At 42.6% G+C, this 17,103-nt stretch overlaps 1 protein-coding gene across 1 annotated transcript in view; it reads right to left on the reverse strand.

Moving 5' to 3' along the window:
- LOC148137383 (putative G protein-coupled receptor 139) overlaps nucleotides 1-17,103 on the reverse strand; it is a 136,041-nt gene that overhangs the window by 83,881 nt on the left and 35,057 nt on the right. The window contains exon 4 of the mRNA XM_087982997.1: nucleotides 3,437-3,607. Within this exon, the coding sequence (XP_087839123.1) occupies nucleotides 3,437-3,607 (171 nt within the window). The remainder of the gene's footprint in view (nucleotides 1-3,436; nucleotides 3,608-17,103) is intronic.

Consider the following 17,103-nt stretch of genomic DNA (forward strand, 5'->3'; position numbering starts at 1 on the left):
GCTAGACAGGAGCAGTTGGAGGCCACTTACTGCTATAACCTGGTGCACAGAAACAGGGAAGACCATTCAGAGACCTTTCAGTGATCTAGCTCCCCTGACTCTCCTGAATAGAGAATTCCTGACGTTCACTACACTTTGTTTGAAGAAACCATTGTCTGCTCTGACACCAAGATATATTGATACGAATGATAGAGGTGAATACAAGGGCTTAGCTCAGAGTGACTGGTCATGATATCAAGGCAGTATTTATATGAGGAAGATATCAAGGAGCCTGAGAAAAATCGCACTTCATAAGAATCCATTGCAAACTCTCTGCTGTTTGGAGTCATTCACAGCACAAGGGAAGATGTTTATCATCAGTGGGCATTAATAATCTCAGCTGTGGGGCATCACTCAGTGGAGCTCCCCCAGTTCAGGCATCTCTAGTTGGACAGCGGGGAATCCATGCATTGTGGAAGCAGGCCATTCAGTCCATTGAGGTCTCACTAAACAGAAGTGGGGATATTCACTGTCGGTTACAGAATGTTCAGAACACTTCCCTCGGGTCCTAAAGTAGTCTGTGTCCATGCGCAACAAAGACCTGGACAGCATTCAAGTTAACGTGTCGGCAACATTCTTGGAAAAGCGCTGCCAGACACTGCGCATTTCTACAGTAAACAAAGGAGTTCATTCTGTGCCTCAATCTGGCTTCACAAGAATGTGGAAAAGTCATTCAGCCCCTCAAAACTATTGTACAAAGGAGGGACAGCCAATTCAGTCCCTCCTGCCTTTCGCACAGGAAGACAAGCAGTCTGTCCAACAGCACATGTCACTTGCACAGGATCAGAAAGTGACCATTTCACACCTCCGGAGACCCCACAATCCTTCCGTCCAGATACAAAATAAGCTACTCTGTTCATTTTGCCCATTATCCAACTTTTAATCCATTCGGTGTATTCCACCCTTACCTATCCATGGGCGCTAGCATTCTCCACCCACCTGCATTTAAAATGTCAAATTCTTCTGTAATTTCAAATACGTCAGTCCCGCTGGTTCTCAGTTGTCAATGATACAATGGACAGAGTCCACAAACTCCAGCAGGTTTAGCAAAGATCATTTGCCTTTACTGAACCTCGGCCAAATCCATCAAATTATATCATTGTTCTCCAGGTTTATTGTTGTCACATTTATTATAAAAGACTACAAAGTTTTTTTTTTCTCACAGCTGCCATCAAGGTATTTAGTTTTATGTTTTCACTCTCTGTCTTGTTTTCAATATTTATGTTTACAATATTTATGTTTTCCAGGCTACAGGATCCTTTCCAGACTCAAAGCAGCTCTGAAGAATAATTAGTAATTCTTTCACTGGTTCTGTTGCCACTTCCTCAATACTTAGTGATGGAACTCATCAGATGCAGCACCTTACCAACCTTTAATTCGAATGGATTTTCAAAAACATTAATTCTAGTTGCACTCAGTTCCGCATGTTCACCACTCCCCCTGTTCCCTTGTACATCTGGAAGTTTGCTTCTGTACCTTACTCAAGGAGAGGGACTCAATGTCTTCCTCTCAGCTGGCAGATGGCTTCTGACAGCCAGTGAATATTTCGGAGGACTGCACTTCGGAGATGATGAATATGTTAACAACTCCTGCCTGGAAAGTTCCAGAATTAATCCAGTTCACTTCATGTTGAGTCCTGTTTCTGGTGTGAGTTTATAGGTTATACTGATGGAGGGGACACAGCTCAGTGACCACCTCATTTTTGAAATATTCACATTATACGTTTGGAATTGGTTCAGCTAAGAAAAATATTCCTGGAAATCCCAGGGAGGATAGTACTGTACCCAGCCCTTACCCATGTACAGAGCTTACCTTCTGTATAATCACGGCTCTATTTGTTTCCCAAACACTCTATGAATGCAGTGTCCAGAGTAGGGTCACCAGACCCTCAGATCTCTCTGAATACGTGCAGCAGCTGATAATACTCAAACCCGAGGATAGCACCCACTGAACCTCCCCTTACTGTCTAATGACAGGCACTAGTCAAAATCTCTCACACACGTAGTGCACCCATTCCGTGTTGAAAATGTTTTTCTTCCTGGCTGAAAAAGCCGTTAAATCTCTGCACAGTCCTACAGTAACAGTCCCTTTTTCTGAAAAAAGCAGTTGACAATGTCACATTACGTTTCTCTGTATCCAACCAACTATAAGGACAGCATCAATATTGCCAATGGAGTTGATCTTCACTCTCAGAGAAGAGCGATGGAGGGAATATAACTCACTTTAAACAGGAGCATATCTAAGTTGACGTGATATTCAGGAATAAGTGAAAAAGGAGTTATGTTAGAATAAGTTTTCTTTTTATTTTCCTTCTACTTTCTCATCAGCAGTCCCTTTTTTGCATTTCATTTCTTTCCTGTCTTTCTCTCTCTCTTGTTCTCTCTCTTGCTGGACATTTCTCCATCTATTCAACTAACTTTCTCTTCACTCATCCAGCCATCCCTGATAGAAATAATATTACTTCTCAGTTGCTTTCAGTGTTGATGCAGGATCACTATACTTGCAACTGTATCTGATTTTCTCCTGACAGAGGCTGCCATACTTGCTGAGATTCTTCAATATTTTCAGACGCTGGAGAATTTTATTTCAAATCTCCAACATCCATAGTTCCGTGGTTTTCTCACCTTTAATGTTGTTGTTTCACAGGATGTCAGCATCACCAGAAATGGCAGCATTTGTTGTTCATCATTAACTGCTCTTGACTGTGATGCCATTTGTCAAGGCAATATGGAGCCACCATGTGGTCATTGGTCTGAAGTCACACTTAGTTTCTTTAAGAAAGGCTATAAGTGAAATAATGAAAGAAATCCTGAAGGTTTATGGTTGCCATTAGTAAAATGAGATTTCATTCCAATTTTTGTCATTCGAATTTAAGTTCTGTCATTGGCTGTGATAGGATTTGAAATAATACCTTTAAGGTTATAACCTGTGCCTCTCAATTACCCATCCAGTGACATTGTTACTCTGATATGGGGTCTCTATTATTAATTGGCTGGAGAAGCAAGAACAAGTTTGTATTCAAAATATTTGCAATTGGAGGAGAGGTCAGAAGAGAACTGGAGCCGTAAATCTGAAGTTAACAAGGGGACAGTTGATAGCTAATTCAACAACAGCACTGAGGCAGAGCTGGAGACTGGGGATATTACAGAGCTGGGTGTGGGCAGGTTTGATGGCGGAGAAAATACAGAGAAACAGTTGAGGGTGAAACGAAGACAAAACGGTCTAAACAATTTCGTTTCTTCTTAGATATTTATGAGAGAGAAGTCTGAGATTGGTGGAAATGAAGTGGAGTTTGTGACTGAACAGAAGATAACAGTTTATGCATTTGTTAAATTTTATTAACTGAAATAGCAATAACCATCATCACAGTTTATAGAAATGACAAAGGTAGGCTTACCAGGAACACCAATCATAGCAAGCATGGGATAGTAACCTGCTTGAATAATCATCAGTACGGCTTGTATCCGCAACTCTAACCATGCCCAATCCAGTGAAAGAAAGTAAAGACAATCGGATAAACTTCTGTCCATTGTTGGAACATTACAGTCTATTGTTCTAAGACTCTCTTCTTCGCCGTCTCTCTGTAGCTGCCGATCCCAATCATCTTCAGGATGACAGTACCGCTGATACTGTGAGATTAAACGGTGAAGGAATCCCCTTATTAATAGAATAGGAAACCCTCCAGTGACACAGTTAAGATCCATGGAGACTAATATCAATCACAGTCACTGTACAAACAGCTCCAGTTAACCCCTTTCGCAACAACCCTGACATATGACAATAATACTTGGTCTTCCTGAGATGTTGACATCGCTGACTATTTGGCTAATGGCACATCTTGAATTGTAATGTTAGAGGTGAGGCAGAGAGATGATGCTTTCTCTTCACAAGCTCGATAATTCTCCTCCGTTTTGGCAGGGTCGGAATTGCTGTGCTCCAAAGGCCGTCTGTGTCTGCTCACCAGGCCTGCTGCATCCTTTGGCTTTATTTATTTATAATTAACTTGGACATTTATCTTATCAACATTGCACGGCTCAGCTGGGGTTAGGCATCTTTGAGAGGCTCCTACAATGGCATAAGCAGTGTAGATACATTCCATTCCTTGTGGTCCTTCCAGCCGCAGCCTGGTCCAGTGGAGTGATGGACAAACTCTCCCAGAACCAGGATTTTCAGGTTTCCCATTCGCCAGTTTTTGCTGGGGTCTCAGCAGAGTTGGAAGGCAGTAAATCTCTCCCGGCAGCTACACACTCTGAGATTTCTCTCAGAATTGGCTTCTGATGTTCATTCCTCCTGGATTGGAGAGCTGCATGCGAAACAATATGTTTCCTGAATTTCTTTTGTGACAAGTGTGTGTTTTAAGAATGTCACCATGTTGGACCAGTTATTGTTTAGCAATTAAATAACCGTTACATTTTCCAATGCATGAAGTTATTCCAAGTTCCTCTTATTTTTATTGTATTTTGTCTACAATGCTTTAATAAATTGTATTTTGTTAATGTCGAATATTTTGTCCAAACGAATTGAATCTGAAACACAGCACCTACCTGGCAATTACCTTTAAAATAAGAAAATGTTCGGGTTGAGACTACCTTCTGCATATATTTGGAGGAGCGTTTGCTCGCCTCCATAACAAGAAGGACAGGTATTCAAGTTGTAATTGGATAATTACTTAATGGACAATAAGTTGCAAAAACACGGGGTTTGACAACTGAATGCGCCGAGCTGGACCAGTGATAATTCTGTCAGGAATTATATCAGATACACAATCCAACTCACAGATCAAGCCCAGACAATTATGAGACCACATGAGACTGTGCAGACCAGGCTCAGTACAACTCAGCAATCTGTCCAGGGTGGAATACTATGCAGCTCTAAGCAATCCATCTGTCCAACATGGGGAACAGTACACACAACACCAGTGCATTGATTCAGAAACCTGGACGAAACGGTCTGTCCAGCATGGGGTGATATGCATCCCACACCATAAACGTTGACAAGGTATCTGTTCATTACGGGGAGCTGTACAGTGAATAGCATTGCATTGATCTGTAAACCAGGAGCAGTTACCCTCCCAGCATGTAGAGCTGTATACACCACCCAAGTACATTGCTCAGTAAGATGGTGTTAGATCGCAGCCGAGCTTGGGGAAACTTGCAGCCCATGCTAGAAGTGACAGAATGTGCAGCCCCCATCCATTTACTGTTCCATATCTCCGTTGAAACATGACAAGGGATGCTGTGGGAGTGAAACGCACTGCTAGAGAGAGATGTCAGGGAAATCAGTTTAAATACCAAAAATCAAGAGTTTTGGGAAAAGGAGAAAATGAGATTGAGAGACAATTTCATGGAAGACCACAGGTTTCAGAATGCTGAAGTGAAGATATTTCAATGGCATTTTGCAACGTTAGCCAGTATTCCCAGGAATGATGGGTGAACGAGATATCGGTGGGAGTCCAGATGACGGAGAGTTTTGCATGATGATTTGTTCTGCAGCTTTGTAACTGGGAGTGGGGTCAGAAGAGTCTTCGATTCATTGGGCTCAATGTAATAATAATTTCTCTCAGTGCCATTTTCATTGGGTGTGACAGAGGGATTGTCTGCATGAGTCGGAACTAATTTCCTGGTGCTATCTTATCGAACGCACCTCATTAACTGCCCACCCCACCCCATGGTGTCTCTCTCATTCACTGCCAGCCCGATTCTCCCACACATCATGGCTTGTGATACTCACCATCGCCCGGATGCCCCTGGATATTTCATGATCCCTGGCACTGGTGTCAACTTTAAAAGGCCATGTGCAAACGTTTGAGCTTTGTCACTTCGGAGCTGCCCTGCATAGTTTACTCATAGCATGGCAGATAAGGGGCAATTACACCACGGTGTGTCGACAGGAGCACGGAGGGCCTGGTGGATAGGCTAATACAGACGAGGATCATTCTCTTCCCAGAGGGGGCCACACTACAAGACCCACCAAGCATGATCTGAGCTCGCCACCCAGCTCAGTGCATCTATGGTCTGAAGAAATATCCAGCAAGACAGGACAAGCATCAATAACATCCCCCGCTCTGTCAGGATAAGGGTCAGCATGTTCTCTCTGCTCCCTCACACTCACTGTTTCTCTGTTATAGAACCTACCCCAAAACAAGGCTCATGCTTCACCACTGTCACTGCCGCATGCAGCAGCTTCCCTTTCTGCCTCTCCCCCTCTCTCAATACCACCAAAAGGTAAAAGAATGTTCTGGAGAATGCGGATTATGGAATGTTCCAGATAATGCTCTAAATAATTCCAATTTTCAGGAAAATGTCAGTGCCCCAGTATGAAACTCATAAGTGGAGGGAGTAGAGATGTAAGCTTTTGTAAATCAGATATCATGCAATTCCATCATGAGGCTATTCAGTCCTTCAAATGTGCTCTCGTATTTAATAAGAACGCGAATGATCTGATGCTTTTCGCAATTCAATGTCACAGGAACTTTCAGTCATTCAACCCCCTGGGTTCCAGTCACTGACCAGACGACACTCAGGCACTTTTACCCCGGTTTTCTTCAAGCACCTGTTCGAGGGCATTTCCCATGAAGATGGACTCTGCAAACAATATATTCCATCAGCTTCATACTTTTGTGTAATGGTAAGCACATTTTACATAGACCAATCAAAAGTATACACTTATTTGTGGAGATCGATATCAAATTTCAATTAATAATTCTGATAATTTCACTTGTCTCACCGTATTTTATTCAGCCTAAGACGGCTGCTAATCACTTGTCTCGTTATAAAATACTATTTATAGCAGAGAACGATTTAATCCTCAGCTGTTATCTTGACCGTTATCTAAATTGTACCTTTTTCCTTGTTATGATTGTTTCTCTTGCCCTTTGTCTGTGCCTGTTTCTGTCTGCAACAGTTACGCGGTCTCCCACTCAGTTGGCTGGATGGCTGGTTTGTGATGCACAGATAGGTCAACAGCGCTGGTTTAAGTCCCCACACTGACAGAGGTTACCATGAAGAGGATGTTCTCTCACTCTCACCCCATCACCCGAGATGTGGTGACCCTCAGGTTAAACCTGCTTGAGTGGTCTCTCTCTCTAATGACAGAGCAGTCCCATGGCCCTTTCGAACTATATTCTATCACTGCTACATTTTATTTTTTTTCCTATTTTATAATTTTGTTTTGCATTATATTCCTGTATGTTTTGAATCTGTGTCATTTGGTACCACTGTCAGCATATCTCCAACACTGCATATTCCTGCTTAATAATCCTTAACTCTATTGTTATTTATGAACTTTCCGTCTGTGCTTCAAAAAAAAAGAATTCAATATCTCTGTCTCCAATACTCTGCGGGGAAGAGAGTTACAAAGACTCACAACACTGAGAAAACAAACATACAAAACATCTGAGATTATGTTCTGTATCCTTACCTGAGTAATGTTGTAATGACATTGGAAGCAGATCAGATATGTTATGCTTCACATATTCCAACGATGAAGGGCTTATATTATGAAGGCTTTAACAGGTTACTCTTGGAATGAGAGCTGATCTTATTTATACATACAAAACCTTGCGGAGAGCAGATCAGGAAGATGCCGACTGGGTATTTGTATAGTCCAAACCTGTTGTCATTGTCATAGAATCTCTACAGTGTGGATGCAGGACAGTCTGCCCATCGAATCCACATCAACTAACGAAGCAGCATCGCACACAAACCTGCCTCCATGTAACCATATATTTCTCATGACTAACCCACCTAATCGACACATCCCTGGACACTATGGGCAATCTAACATGACCAATCCACTCTAAGCTGCATATCTTTGCTCTGTGGGAGGAAACTGGGGCACTGGGAGGAAACCCCCATAGACACGTAGAGAATCTCAAACTCCACATAGAGGTTCGCTCGAGGTTGCAATTTGAACCCTTCCATTCCTGATGGAGAGCTTTTGTTCGAAATGACGATTTTACTGCACCTCGGATGCTGCCTGACCAGCGGTACTTTTCCAGCACCACTCTCATCTAGACGTTGGAGTTGAAACCAGCCGTGCTATCCACATATCCACCATGCCCCTCTGTTATATATGTACGTTACTTGTGTCTGACTAAAGAAATATGCCTGACTTCTTCTTATCACTGATCCTGACACTGTTTGAGACCTTTATTATCAGCCATTTCAAGAATCTGGTTACATTTAAAATTTGTTGTGAGCAGTGGAGGAGTGGGACTAGAAAAGGAAACAGTGACACCCTCCAAACTCAGTCAGAACCGGAGTGAAGAGAAACTCACAAAGTGAGGACTCGTTCAAGTGCGAATTCTTGTTCTCATAAGTTTGGGATGGCTGAATCTTTATATTATATCGAGGCTAGCTTCGTCTGACTTTCTATAGACAGGTAAACCAGGGATAATGGTGCATGGAGAGGTAAGTGTAGCTGGGACCACAATAAGATGAGTCGTAATCGTTTTTAATTGTGGAGTAGTGTCAAAGGGCCGAATGTCATCGTTGTGTCCCTCATCTCTGTGTTCTGATGTCCCATTCAGCCCTTCAGGCCTGCTACACAGGAGCAGATCGAGGCTACTCCAATGGTTAGGTGTAATTTCGGAAATGTTCTTGAAAAATCCAAGCCGGGCCAGGAAGTGACCATCAGGACCCCCTCCAATCCATCTTTCCAGGCTTCTCCTCTCTGTAACTTCTGCTGGAAATGTGGGTCATGTTGCAGATCCAGATTGCTGTGAATACAGCCCCCTGCCGAGCCCAGTGTTAAGTAAAACAAATCCTCTGTTCTTCCTGAATGCAACATTCTACAGCACGACTTCTAGGAAAATTGCCACTTTCCAACAGCATAACTTTAGTACGTAAGAAATGGGAACATGCCTGTGCCAATAGGCCCCTCAAGCCTGGACTGTCGGTCAATAAGAGCACGGCTGATCTACTCCAGGGCTCAACTCCACTTTCCATCTAACCCCTAGTATCCCTCAACTCGCTAATGTGTCAAAACCGAATCCACCCCGTCGGTAAATACATTCAGTGACTCACTGAGTTAGGGAATTCTGGATATTCACTATCTTCTAAGTGGAGACATTTATTTACATCTCAGTTTGAAATCGATATCCCTAATGCTGTACCTGTATCCCCGAGTTCGAGACTCTGCCCAGGAATGGAACCACAACTTAACACCTACCTTGTCAATACCCCTCTGTATCTTGTACGTTTCAATAACATCACCCTCATTAATTTCAAACACAATGAACAAACACCTCACCATTTTAGATGTACTCAATAATTGAACCCTTTTATCCCAGAAATCCGCCTCATGAAATAAACTAGTTACTTGCTGCATCAGCATGTTGATTTTATGGTTCTTTCACAGAAAAACGCCCATCCCTTTGTACTGTTCTTTAGTTTGGGAGTCTTCTTCATTAAGTAAAAACCTACGTTTTGGTTCTCAGTGTCATCCCCAAACTCGGATGTATGTTGCACTCAGCTCCCGCCAACAGGCTATCAATGTGGATTGTAAATAACTGAAGCTACCGGACTGATATTTGTGTTACTCCAGTAGATACGTCTTTGTCAGAAAGATTGATTATTCCTGACTCTGCGATTTCTATGTGTTAACCAACCCGTCGTCCAATGCTAATACATTATCCAGCTTCTGGATATGAGCTTCTATGAGCTTCTGTCTTGTGTAGGAGCCTTAATTTTGTGATAACATGTGGAAAATCTCTGGCAAGCCTCGTGTCTACAAGTGCCCCTTCATCACGAACACATTGAAGGTTCTCCAGTTTCACTGGAACACTCCTGTAATCCAGAGAGTTATGGAATATTTCACACAGCGCCACTATTCCCTCTGTAACCACTTCTATTAAAGCCAGCTATGAATTACTGGTGACCTGCCTACCTTAAGTTTTATCTGTTGAAAAAAAACTTGGTCTTATTGGTTAGAGACTGTTCAAGAACGCCTCTCTTATTACCATTTTGTTTATATCGTTGAAATGCTTACAGTGCCTTCCCCTGTCAGGAATGAATGTATAATACCGGTGTAAGTTATCTGCCTGTTCTCAGTAGCCAGGTCCCCAGTCACACCCTCCAGATGTTCTTAATATACTTTCCTGACTTTATTTCTACCAAAGGTCACACACTCACCTTGAACATGTTTTCATACACACAGAAAAGCTCAAAATGCTTGCTTTTATATTTCTTGCCAATTTAATTACATCATGTCTTTTCTTTCTTTTCTCTCGCTTTCTAGATTCACACAGTCATATCGCACACAAACAGACCCTTTGATCTATCTTGTTCATGCTGTCCAGGTTTTCCAAAACAGACGAGTCCCATCTGCTTGCACGGGTCCCACATGTCTCTAAACATTTCCTATTCATATGTTTGTCCAAATGTCTTTGAAATGTTGTAACTATACTTGCATCTACGACGTTTCCTCTGGCATCTCATTCCAGACACATACCATTCTCTGTGTGAAAACGTTGCCCCTTTGTCACTTTTAAATCTTCCCCCTTAAAGCTTAAACCTATGTACTCTATGTTGATCTCCCCTGCCCTGTGGAATAGACCTTGACTATTCACCCTATGCCACTCATGATATTATATACTTCTAGAATTTCACCCCTCAACCTCCTACACTCGATCTGATACTAACTTTAAGAACAATCATTTCGAGCTAAGCACTGCAAAGTTGAAGCAATATCGAAAATGACAGGTAAACCAACATCATGTTGTGATTTGCTTTTCTCTGTTACAATACTAATGCAGCATGAAACGCTTACTCATGCCAAGAAGAAGTAAAACACCTGAAATCCTTTGTCGAAAAGGGATGATGATGTTGACAGTGAAAACGTTGCTCTGGATAGATCTTTGTGAGAGACGAAATTATTATACCAGACGGACAGCCTTTAGCAGAGTGAAATGAAGGCTGAATATACTTTTGGAAATTTGGATTAACTGTAAATTCAGTGCAAAGGTGGAGAGGTGATTTCAATTAGATTTATTCCAAGAAGAAAAATTTCCTGAATGAGCAAGAATGGAGAGGCCGAGCCACATTAACACCCGAGGCAAAGTGGCGTCTCAAAACACAGCTTGATGCGAGTGCAGCGAAGGAAGACTTGATCAAAGAGTTTCAGGTGAAGTGCGGAGGGTCCACAATGTGAGAGAATGTACTCTGTAATTTGAGAGGGAGAACCTGGGATCAGAAAGGGGAGACGAGCAGGGAAGAAGATAGAGCATTAATGGCAGTGGTTTCTTGGGGTTGGTGGGGGGGGGGGAGAGAATTCAGGAAGCGCAGCTTAAATGCATGCCCAGCATCTGCTTTTTGTCTTTAAATTAAACATCCTAAACCCGATCCTACACAAACACTCATCACATTGTGATTGAATAGTATCCTTTACAGCTTTTGTCAACCATGGGTGGTTCATCTTCTTATCGAGTCCTTCTTTTTGAACAAAAACAATAATCTCTGAATATTATGGAATATCTGCTTGAATGTGTGCCCATGTACATCCACTGACCTTCCTCTGGGTCTACTTCCACATCCCGCTTCAGAGCAGGTCTGAGAGAGAAATCCTCAATTTAGATGCCTGGTTATTTTCAATCATTCAGTGGGAACTTGTGCATGTGGCTGAACACATGATCAGCGGAGGCTGACTCCATTCTCCCAGTTTCTCCATCTTTGTTGTTTCTGGTTGATCATGCCACATTCCAATGAACTGCCTGTGACGTGACCTCCTTTTCCTTCAAACCAGAACCCCAAACTCCGGTGCCCAGGGCCTTCAGCAGTCACTGTCCCGTCTCCCTCACTTCTGCCCTCACTCTACCCCCTCCTTCCCAGAACAATGATAGATCTCCCCTTGTCCTCACTTCCTACTGCACTAAATTCCACATTCACGGAATCATCCTCCGCCATTTCCACCACCTCCAGCAGGACACCACTATTAACCACATTTTCCCCTCCCGTCCACTGTCAGCATTTCACAGGGACTATTCCTCTGTGACACCTTCCTTCACCCCGACCACTTCACCACTCCCTCCATGGCACCTTCCCATGCAATTGCAGAAGCTGCAACACATGCTCATTCACCTCTTCCCTACTCAATGTCCAAGGCCCCAATCACACTTCTCAGGTGAAGCAAGATTTCACTTGTAATCATTAACTCCATTCTCCTGTCATTGCTGCTCATAATACAGTCTCCTTTACACTGGGGAGACCAAACAGAGACTGGATTGAGGAACACTCTCACTCTGTCAGTAGTAATAACCATGACACTCTCATTGCTTCCCATTTCAATAACCTACATTGCTCTCATGTTAACGTATCGGTCCTGGGCTGCTTCAATGTTCCAATGAAGCACAACCCCAGCTCGAGTAACACCTCATTTTACACTTTGGTACTTTTCCACCGAGAGGAGTTAATATTAAATTCCATAACTTCACAGCCTGGAGCAACTATGGCTGTTCTCCATTCTTCATGCATTCTGCTTCCTGGTTTCCCTATTTTCCTTGTCTCCCAATGAGCTTGTCTTTGTCTTGTTTATCTTACGCACAATACAAACAACGCATTTTTCCGATTCACACTTTAATTTACACCTATTTTACGTCAGTTTCTCTTACACCACAATCAAAAGCCACTCCTCTGTGGCATTGCACCTCCACATGCTCTGTTTCCCCTCATCCTTTGTCCACTTTTGTTCGGAAATGTGGCCATGCTGGACTTGAAACATTATTTCTGTTTCTCTGTATCCACAGATGCAGCCAGACCTGCTAGGTTTCTCCAGCAATTTCTGAGTTTAATAACTTGTCAAAGCTGCTCAAACGCCCTATGCAACATATAGCGCCATAAACCAGGAAGTGAGCAATAATGCAAGATGCACAAATTCAGTACCAAAATCGCACTTAATGATAATTGATTGTGATCGCTCCACTACTGGAGTCATTCACAGCACAAGGGAAGATGTTTATTATCAGAGGGCATCAATCATCCCTGGTGTGGGACATCACTGCAGGGGATCCTCATGGTAGCTCCTTTAGAACAGGTATCTCCAATTTATCATCAAACAATCCCTGCAGTGTGGAATGAGGCCATTCAGCCCATTGAGTCCAAACTGCGCAGAAGTGGGGATATCTTTGAAGTTTGAATAATGTTCAGAACAAATTGTCCCCCTGCAGCTCCAGAAGCAATCTGTGTTCATATCTAAAAAAAAAACCTGGACAACATTATATATCGTGCTGTTAAAGTCTGGGTAACATTCATAAAACAGCACTGTACATTTCCACAATAAAAGGAGGAGCTCATTCAGCACCTTATTCTGGGTTCACAGAAATATGGGGAAGTCTTTCAGCCAAACTAAACTACTTGGCAAGACATATGATAGTTCATTCAATCCCTCCTGCCGTTACACAGGAAGATAAGTAGTCTGCTCACTCCCATACGTCACTTACACGTGATCAGAACGAGAGCATTTCACACTTGGAATCACTTACAAAGGAACAGGAAGAGGTCACTCAGTTTCACAAGCCACTAACACAGGAACAGTAAGAGCTGAAAGATGCTCCAACATCACAATCAAATAATGCAGGAACTGCACAGATAGACTGGTTCAAATTGAACCAAGTGGCTTAATTACTCATAGTACTTAAATATTAATTTAATATGGTTTTCTGAGTAGGCATACAGCCGACATTTTCAGCCATTCTCTCAGTTGTCTTCCATCTCCAATAGAGCAGAACCATGGTCTCCATGGAGGTCAGAATGGCTAACTGTTTCAGGATGAGGTTATTTTAGCTGCTGACAGGATTGCGTACAAATGACAATCAATGCAGTGTCACGCAATAATTGTGCATTAAAGTGTTCAGAGTTAATTCAGAGCCTGCACCTCTGTCAATCGACATGTGGGGCTCTGCAGATGCATCTAAACTATCTGGAATCAAACATCCAATGAAAAGTATGGAATTTTCACATTATTCAGCTGCTTGAGACATAATGCGTGTCCGCCCATAACCATCAAGTTTCATTTTCCTATTCTCTCACAGCGCTACAGATTGAAAACAGAGTTACTGCACTCTCTCCTGATGGTACTATCATGCCAGGGTTTAGTCTGGTGAAGCTCCTTTGCATTGTCTCCGTGACAAAGAGATCATGATTTAAAAAGCAGAACAAATATGTACACACAGCAGCAAATGCTCCCTCAACAAAACACTACCATTGTGAAAGATATACTAACTCTGGTACTTCAATGATTTTGCATGAAGACCCACGTATCATCTACTTCCTGCCCCGTAAGAATTCTGTTTGTGACTTATGACCAAGGACATCCAGGTCCTTTTCAACAACAGCACTACCCATTGTCGCACCATTTAAGAAATATAAATATAGAATAATGATATTTGTTGTTCGCATCTGAATCATTTTATACCATGTGAACAGCTATTGTCCAAACAGTGATCCATCTGATAACCAACAAGACTTCAGTCCAGAGAAAAACACTACTCTTCTCGTATCTCCATTACCCAATTTTTAGCCAGATGGCATATATTCCACCCCTAGCTACCCATGGACACTAACATTCCCTCCACACCTGTATTCATTCATGTCAAGCGACTGCTGAAAATTCGAATACTCCACTCCCATTGGTTCTCAATTAGTGATGTCACAACGGACAATCTCCGCAAACCCCAGCACGTTTATCAAAGATTATTTCCCTTTCCTGAATATAGGCCAACTCTACCAAATCAAATAATTATTCTCCAAGTGTTAAGTAGTCCCATTCTTATGAAGAAGGGCCTTTGCCCCAAACGTCGATTTTGCTTCTCCTTGGATGCTGCCTGAACTGTTGTGCTCTTCTAGCACCACTAATCTACATTCTTATAACAGGCTACAATTATATTTTTTCCTCACAGCTGACATCAAGGTATCTAGTTTTCTGTTTGTTTTTTTTTCACTCCGATCTGTTTCAAATATTTAGTTTCACTATAGCTGCTTTCCAGTCAGCAGGATCATTTCCAGAATCGAAGCAGCTTTGAAAAATAATCAATAATTATTTTACTAGCTCTGTTGGTACTTCCTCAATACTCTTGGAAGTAGCTCATCAGATGCATCAAATTACAAACCTTCAGTTCAATGATACTTTCAAATACATTTTTTTTATAATTCTAATTTCCTGTTATTCACCTTTTACACCAGCCACTCTGTTCCCTAGTTTGTTTCTGTAAGTTCCTCTGTGGAGACAGAGCCAACATATTCCTCTCAGCGGAGCAGATGTCTTCTCTCAGCGAGTGATACATCAGAGGACTGCACTCCGGAGATAATGCATATGCCACCCACCCCTGCGCTGTAAAATTCCACAATTAATCCAGTTCACAGTCGTGTCCCTGGTTTGAGGCTACAGGATATACTGAAGGAGGGTACACAGCTCGGTGACAACCTCATATCTGAAACAAATTGGTTTCACACTTTATACTTGGAATGAGACCAGCGTCGACAAATGTGCCTGGAAATCCCGGGGAGGATAGTGCAGTGCCTACTTCCTCCTATTTACAGAACTTCACTTCTGTGTAGTCTCAGCTCCATTTGTTTACCATGGACCCAGGCACTCTGTAAATGTAGTGTCCACAGTGCCGTTGCCAGACCCTCGGATGTCCCTGAATGAACCAAGCAGCTAACAAAACAAACCCGGGAACACCATCCACAGAAACTCCGCTGACTATCCAATGACAGGAGCAAGTCAAATCCCCACACCCATGATGCACCCATTTAGTGTTGAAAATGCCTCTCTTTCCTCAGTTTCTCTTACTGGCTGAGAAAACGGTTTCATCTCTGCACAGTCCCACAGTAACAGTTCCTCTGTTGAAAAGGATGGTGGGAGGTAGTCGTGACTCTGTGAGTGACTAACATGGTAATCATCGACCCTGATAATAGGTTTATAAATTCCTCATAAAAATCACTTGAAAATCCGTCAGGAGTCGGCGCCTTTCCGCGCTGAATCTGCTTTATACCCTCCAGCACTGACAATGGTGCGTTAAAGCAAGATGCGTGTTGGGGATTATCCCTGGAAAATCCAAGTTCTTGAAGAAAGATTCCATCTTAATCTACCTATCCTCATAATGCTCAGTCTGATATAGTTCGGGCTAAAATTTCCGAAGTGCTGCTTTCATCTTTATGGGATCACAGGTAAAGGTTCCAGTACCTTCGCTAATTGAATTAATGGTTTGGGGATGCTCTTTGTCCTCGCAAGATAGGCTAAATACTTGCCTGGCTTATCACCATGCTCAAACAGCCTTTGTAAGTAAGTTCCTCTTTGGATGTCTGTGTGAGCATAGAATTCACTGCAGACTGAATCGTCTGCAGTCTAGCCACCGAGGGTTTATCACAGTATGCCCTCTTCGCTGCCTTCAACAGTGCCTGGAGCAAGCGTTCCTGTTCCAGCTTCCAGCATCCTAAGGAATAATTATTCCTTTGGCGTATGCCTTAGCAATTTCCCATAGAATGGATGGGTTACTGGTTGAATCTGAATTAATGGCTAAGAAAGCTCCGAATTCATTACAAAAATACTCAATGAACTTACTCTCCTTAAGAATAAAGGGATCAATTCGCCAGTGTCTCGAACCTGCTATATTGCCCTTAATCTTAACCAATAAGTATACTGCTGCATGGTCAGAAATGGTAATATTCCCAATTTTACAGAACGCCATCGAATCAAAGATTGCTGCAAGGTGTGGAAGAGACCAACAATGTGGCATTTCTGCAGGTTAAAGAAGAAAGGAAAATCTCTATGTGTGAGGTGGATCTGCCTTCAAACATCCACCAGCCCCAGTTCCACACAAAAATCCACTAATTGCCTAGATTGTAAAGATGCTCACTTCGGAGCAGCGAGAGGCGGGAGCCGGGACGATGTGACATTGGTGCGAGGTAATTGTCAAGAAGGCCAGTAAGTATATTTAACCTTCTTATCTTCAGGCCAACTGTCCATTTCGGAGCAGCGAGAGGCGGGAGCCTGGAGGACGTGACGTTTGTACGAGGTGATTGTCAGGAAGGCCGGTAAGTAGATTTAAACTTCTTACCTTCAGGCCAG

This window comes from Chiloscyllium plagiosum, unplaced genomic scaffold, assembly GCF_037043375.1.
Source record: "Chiloscyllium plagiosum isolate Xiang-an unplaced genomic scaffold, Cpla_swu_hap1 HiC_scaffold_44, whole genome shotgun sequence".
NCBI classification, from domain to species: domain Eukaryota; kingdom Metazoa; phylum Chordata; class Chondrichthyes; order Orectolobiformes; family Hemiscylliidae; genus Chiloscyllium; species Chiloscyllium plagiosum.